The sequence below is a fragment of the Bison bison genome, unplaced genomic scaffold, assembly GCF_000754665.1.
Source record: "Bison bison bison isolate TAMUID 2011002044 unplaced genomic scaffold, Bison_UMD1.0 scf7180017864473, whole genome shotgun sequence".
NCBI classification, from domain to species: domain Eukaryota; kingdom Metazoa; phylum Chordata; class Mammalia; order Artiodactyla; family Bovidae; genus Bison; species Bison bison.
Window position 1 is genome coordinate 2,751,246 of NW_011495034.1, and position 7,200 is coordinate 2,758,445.

At 36.3% G+C, this 7,200-nt stretch overlaps 1 protein-coding gene and 1 pseudogene across 3 annotated transcripts in view; one reads left to right on the forward strand and one right to left on the reverse strand.

Annotated features, from left to right (window-relative positions):
• Positions 1–7,200, forward strand: part of DOPEY1 (dopey family member 1) — a 92,341-nt gene that overhangs the window by 16,304 nt on the left and 68,837 nt on the right. For all 3 annotated transcript variants that reach the window (XM_010861733.1, XM_010861734.1, XM_010861735.1), the window contains one exon: positions 5,855–6,025. In XM_010861733.1, coding sequence (XP_010860035.1) covers positions 5,855–6,025 — 171 coding nt within the window. The remainder of the gene's footprint in view (positions 1–5,854; positions 6,026–7,200) is intronic.
• LOC105004346 lies at positions 2,426–4,152 on the reverse strand (annotated as a pseudogene).

Below are 7,200 nucleotides of genomic sequence, written 5' to 3' on the forward strand. Positions count from 1 at the left end.
CTTTCTAAGGCCCACTTGACTTCACATTCCAGGATGTCTGGCTCTAGGTCTGTGATCACACCATCATGATTATCTGGGTCATGAAAATCTTTTTTGTACAGTTCTTCTGTGTATTCTTGCCACCTCTTCTTAGTATCTTCTGCTTCTGTTAGGTCCATACCATTTCTGTCCTTTATCGAGCCCATCTTTGCATGAAATGTTCCCTTGGTATCTCTAATTTTCTTGAAGAGATCTCTGTCTTTCCCATTCTATTGTTTTCCTCTATTTCTTTGCATTGACCGGCTGAGGAAGGCTTTCTTATCTCTTCTTGCTATTCTTTGGAACTCTGCATTCAGATGCTTCTATCTTCCCTTTTCTCCTTTGCTTTTTGCTTCTGTTCTTTTCACAGCTATTTGTAAGGCCTCCCCAGACAGCCATTTTTCTTTTTTGCATTTCTTTTCCATGGGGATGGTCTTGATCCCTGTCTCCTGTATAATGTCATGAACCTCTGTCCATTAGTTCATCAGGCACTCTATCTATCAGATCTAGTCCCTTAAATCTATTTCTCACTTCCACTGTATAATCATAAGGGATTTGATTTAGGTCATACCTGAATGGTCTAGTGGTTTTCCCTACTTTCTTCGATTTCAGTCTGAATTTGGCAATAAGGAGGTCATGATCTGAGCCACAGTCAGTTCCTGGTCTTGTTTTTATTGACTGTATAGACCTTCTCCATCTTTGGCTGCAAAGAATACAATCAATCTGATTTCGGTGTTGACCATCTGGTGATGTCCATGTGTAGGTGTTTGTTATGACCAGTGCATTTTCTTGGCAAAACTCCTTTAGTCTTTGCCCTGCTTCATTCTATATTCCAAAGCCAAATTTGCTTGTTACTCCAGGTGTTTCTTGACTTCCTACTTTTGCATTCTAGTCCCCTATAATGAAAAGGACATCTTTTTTGGGTGTTAGTTCTAAAAGGTCTTGTAGGTCTTCAAAGAACTGTTCAACTTTAGCTTCTTCAGCATTACTGGTTGGGGCATAGACTTGGATTACTGTGAAATAGAGTCATGGTCTCTTGCCTTTTTTTTTTAAGTCAGAATTCAATTTTATTTCACATTGATAGAAACCATGCAAAAGATTTACATTTTCTCACGTTACAATGAATGTTTCAATGGAATATTTCTTGATGTAAATTAGATTTCACTGATTTGTGTCAGTGCAGCAACAGTTTATATTCTTATAGGTAAAGTAAAATGATTTAGTGATTGTTTAAAAATTGTAAATGCAGGTATAAATATATGGCTTAATTATTAACATCATCTATAGTCCATACCAAATCATTTCTATCATCAAGTAGCACCCATTTGTGCCAATGCAGTCCTAATATTGTTCTAATCAGTTGGAATTCAGCAGAAAAATTAACAACAGTTCAGAAATATCAAGCATACATTTTTGCTGTATATTAAACTGTGTGGGAACTACACTATTTGTATTGAGTTCTGACTAAACAGATTTACCCAGAAATTTGTTTTCAAGTAATTTTAACCAATACTGTGAAAAATCTATTTAAAATCAAATAATTGCTACTTTTATGTTTGCACAAAAGCTAACTTTAAAAGATCATCTAACTACATGAAAATTTCAAATTAGTCCATTGGCAAATAAGAGTAAAGCAGAATTTTTGAATTGTTCATTTCCTGCTTTAGTTGGTTTCAAACCTATGTGCAAAATATGTAAATTCTATGCTATGAGGAAAATCACCTTAGAGCAAATCATCTTAGAAATTACCATTTTTAAGATCAGCCTTAAATATCAGAGAACATACTAGAATATGACCTAATTATTCTTTCACTTAATTACAAGAAAATACAGAATTATTCTCATTACCTGGACCGAAGATTCTAGTAACTCTGCAGGTCTAAACTGTAGCTAAAGATCCACTTTAAGTAGTGTAGAAACTCTGAAAGGATGTCCGGTTTCTTTCTGTCAGTAGAAATATATTTTCAGTGCCATCATGCATGTGATCCAGAATATTAAATTACAGCACATATTGACAGCAGGTGTCTGTGGCAAAGAGGAAATATTTGGTCTGTTGTGAAGGATAAAAAAGAAGGAACACATTTCTTTTCTACAAAGAAAAAGTATTAAACAAAGTATATTCAGCAAAGAAAAAGCTGTTCCCCCAAAATAAAAGAGCCATTAATTGAAGAGAGCAATATTGCTCTTTATTGACACTTAGAAGCATTATCCCTTTTATTAGGAATAATGTAATAACACCTCATTCTTATTATGCATTATAATCATTATGTATATATGAACACATATATAAAAATACAGATACTGCATGGTGACTTGGCAGTTTGGGGTGTAAGCCTGTAGTCATAAGTCCCCACACACATAAACTATTTACATTTTAACTGCTCATTTATATCTGAACAAGTTTTAATTAAGCATGCTAATAATTTTCAAGTGATATAATAAAAAATCTGGTTGCAGTTATTTTATCATTTTGCTGAATTACATTTGGGAGAAAGAAGTTGGCTGCTTCTCTCTCTATTTTAATACTAGTGTATTCAATACCAGTGTATCAGGTAGTGTATACTGCTAGTTTAATACTAATGTATCCTGGACTATGTCATATACAAATATGTATATAGAAACTTCAAAGATCATTAATTTCCCATGAGGAGACTTTATTTAGCCTGTGTCATTGGTGTGTATTTGCAAAACATTTTAACACTGCAGACATTAGAGGTTTCAAGGTTGGGCACAGACAGGAGTGTGTATTCTAATGGACGATGCTGGTACGCACTTCTACACAAGGCCTCTTAGTGGCATTAGTCAATGGGAGGTAGGAGTTGACTGACGAACTGCTTGGTGTCCATCATCTCCTGTTGACATGAACTGTGCCTCAAGCCTCCATAGGTTTTGAAGGTTACATTGGCTGGATTTACCAATGGTTTTAGCTTTTCTGCAGTAAGAGCACCAGACATTAGGGGTACTAAAGGGTCCAGATCTCCATGGCACTGAAGAATAGAAATGTCTCTCCTCAAACCACTGATATGGGCCCTGTGGAAAGGAAGCCCAGAGCAGTGACAACCAGCCAGCTTCTGCTGTGTAGTCAGAGCCATGTACCATGGTAAAGCACCTCCCTAATCCTCCCCAAATAACTCTGTTAGAAGGATTGCTGTTCTTCATCTCTTGTGGAATGCTATTCTTCATGTCTTGCTCTGTCAAAGGTTTTACATTTTCTGCTGCTGCTTAGTTCCAGTTTCATCCTCCAGTGAATCGGGTGAAAGTCCAGTAATGTCAAACCAAGAAGGCATGACCATGTTCATATGTAATGTTACAGGCATAACTAGCACGTGCAGGCAGATGTATTTGGTGTGGACACTTCTGATCCCGGTGAAGGCTTCTGCCCATCCGTGCCCTGTATCTCCCTGTCCACAAAGGAAGATCACTGCAGCAGTGGCCTTCTGGGCAGCGGACATAATGGCAGGCAGCAGGGCCCATATATTATTGCCCTATACACGCCAGTTCCACTGATCACACATCTGAAGCAAAAGGCAGAGCGGGCATCCAGCCAGGCCAAAAGGCCTCTTGCTTTCTGATATTACAGAGCTACCTATCAGAATTAGTCTTTCTCCCCCAGTTTTCCTGATAAACAATTGACATACATCACTGTATAATTTTAAGGTATACAGCAAGTTGGTTTGATTTACATATGTTGTGAAATGATTACAATAGGTTCAGCGAACATCATCATCTCATTTAGATACAACAGAAAGAAGGAAGAAAAGAATAATGGGGAAAATTTTTCTCCTTAGAGTACTCTTGGTTTACTCTTAGAACTTTCCTGTGTGTCATGCAGCAGTGTTAACTCTAGTCATGTTTTACATTACATCCATAGTACTCAATTATCTTATAACTGGAAGTTGGTACCTTTTAACCACCTTCCTCACACCCACCTCGTCCCTAACCATTACCTCTCATAACCACAAATTTGAGGACTCTTTTTCTATGAGTGTGGGTTTTATATTTGTCTTTTTTTTGTTAGTTAAGATTCTACCTGTAAGTGAGATCATACAGTATTAGTCTTTTTCTGTCTGACTTATCTCAGTATAATACCTTAACGGTCCATCCAAGAGGTTGTAAATGGTAGGAGTTCCTCATTTTATGACTGAATAATATTCCATTATATATATATATATCTCACAGCTTCTTTATCTGTTCATCCATTAGTGGACACTTAAGCTTCCATGTCTTGGCTGTTATAAATAATGCTGCTGTGAAAATGGGGTTTCAGATAGCTTTTTGAGTTAGTGTTTTTGTTTCCTTTGAATGTAGTCCCAGAAGTGGAATTTTTACTTTCTTGAGGAACCTCCATACTGTTTTCCATAGTGGCTGTACCAGTTTGGAGTCCCTCCAGCAGTGCACAAGGATTCCCTTGTCTCTACATCCTCACCAGCATTTGTTACCTCTTGTCTTTTTGATGATGGTCCTTCCAACAGTCATGAGATGCGATCTCATGGTGTTTTAATTTGTATTTCCCTGATGACTGCTGATGTTAAGCATCCTTTCATGTACTTGTTGACCACATATGTTCTTTGGAGAAATGTCTATTCAGGTCCTTTACCCATTTTGTACTTAGGTTATTATTATTATTTGCTATTGAGTTGTACAAGTTCTTTACGTGTTTTGGATATTAACCCCTTATCAGATATATGGTTTGCAAATATTTTTTCCCATTCTGTAGGTTGTCTTTTCACTTTGTTGATGGTTCCTTTTGCTTCAAGGAGTAGCACTACTTATTATTAGCACAGCAATGGATTTACTTATTGTTAATAAAACAAAGTTACTTATTAGAAATAAGTAAGTATTGGGTACTATGTGAACATTTAATAAGGAGCCTAACCTAGTCTAATTAGGAGATAGTCTTCTCAGGGAAATAGCTTAGGCCAATTCCTGAAAGTCTAAGAGTCATGCAGACAATGAGGAGAAAGTGAGGGAGCAGGGATTGTACCTTTCAGCACAGCATGTGTGAAGGCCTGGGCGCTGAAGAGAGTGTGGAAAGTTCTGAAGTGAACTTGAGAGGAGTTGTTCAGTGTAGCTGAAGCAGAGGGTGCAGGAGTGATATTGGGGAGCATGCGTGGGCTGTACAGAGGTATGTAGTAGCAAGATGTTAAAGCCACAGTAAGCAGTTAGGCAGTAACCAGCAGGAAACCAATGAAGGGTTTTATTGAGAACAGTTGCTTTATTGAGCAACACTGAAGCAGTACTGGATAATTCAGTGATTAAAATATGATGTTTGGTAAGATGTGATTGAGATATCTTGGTGGTCTTTTCTAAGGAACTATCTGGTGGAAATGGAGAGAATTTATTATATTTACAAAAAATATCTAGGAGAATGGCTTGGAGAGAAAACTTGATGACTGATTCCAGTTTAAAGGTTTTTATTTTTTTAAGGGTCAAGGATCACTCTGAGATGTACAGTTTTTGGTCAAACAGATGGGTTCTGTTGCCATATTTTTTTGTTGTTGTTGTTGTTGCCATATTTTGAAATGGAAATTACAGGGGAAGGATCAGGTTTTGGGGAAGGGAAAGAGAGGGAATTTTGTTTACGAATTGTGGAATTTGAAGGCCTTATGAAACATCTAGGTGACCTTTGGGTTTATGAGTATGAAGCTCAGATGAGAGACCTAGGTTTGTTTAATGGATATAGAAGTCATCACTATACAGGATAGATATGATTTTAAGCTAAGCAGTATAACTTACTATTTCATTTTAAGAAGATATATACATACATATTGGTATATATGAATTAATATTTTGTAGTTATTTTGCCTCTCACTTTTGTTTTTATTTTTTAAAACAGTTCTGGACTCTTTCCTCTCCTTGCAAATGCTGCCATGTCAGTGAAACCAACATTGTTGAGTTTGTATGAGATATATTATCTGCCTTTGGGTAAAACACTGAAGCCTGGTCTACAAGGATTGCTAACTGGTATTCTTCCTGGCTTAGAAGAAGGATCAGAGTACTATGAGAGGTAAGATGCTACTGTTATTGCTGCAGCTAAGTAATCAAAGTCATGAATTTGTCAGCAAGCATCCTTAAGTCATTAATATTAACATCACAAAAACTGATTATTCTAAACACTTTAGTACCTGACCTGAAGATTTTTATAGCAAAAAAAAAAATTTTGTAGTGTATCTAATCTGCGTTATCACACTGAAAATATAGCTGGTAATAAGAATACAGACTTGGATAGCTGGACTGAGTTCAAATCCTAGTTTGGCAGATACTGTGTGAGCTTAGAAAAACTTTTTCAACATTTCTGAACTTTATTCAGTTTCCTCATCTATTAAAAAACATACCATTCATTGTGTTACTGTAATATTGAAATTACTTAGTCCAGTACTTCAGCACTTGTAAGTCACTTAAAAAATTGTGGCTCATAATTTAAAATAATAATACAGTAGATAGGACATTTAGATTAATAAAAAGAATGGAAGATTGGGCAGTGTGCCATCCAGTTTTAAATTGTTAAAAATAGCCTGTCTCCAGGTACAGCACTCTTTGAGTAGCTATTGACACGGTACTCTTGCTGTTTTAACTCTTCAAAGAAAATGAGTTGGTCTGTTTGAAGCTTATTATTATTTCTTTGGAAGTTAATAGTGGTATACAATGCTTGATAGCATTAAGTATCTTTAATATCTCTGTTACTGATATTCTTACCAAAAAGGAAATTATGAACTAAGATGTCAGAAATAGAAAATGCCAAACTTTCTTTATGAGTAGTCCTAATGATTTATATTTATATAATTTATTTAAACAAGTTACTCTATTTTTTGTATGTTCATCTGCTACCATAATGATGTAGGAATCTAACCGTGAAAATATTGGATCACTCTTAAAAAGCTACTTTGAGAAAAAAATTAATTTCCGTTTCAGGACAATTTTAGAAACATGATGTGAGCTTATTTTATTCATTTATGAATCAGTTTTGTTTTAAATTGTTATATTCTCTTAAGGGAAGCATAAAATTAATATGATTTTATAACTCTACTGCTGCTGCTGCTGCTAAGTCGCTTCAGTCGTGTCCGACTCTGTGCGACCCCATAGACAGAAGCCCACCAGGCTCCCCCATCCCTGGGATTCTCCAGGCAAGAACACTGGAGTGGGTTGCCATTTCCTTCTCCAAAGCATGAAAGTGAAAAGTGA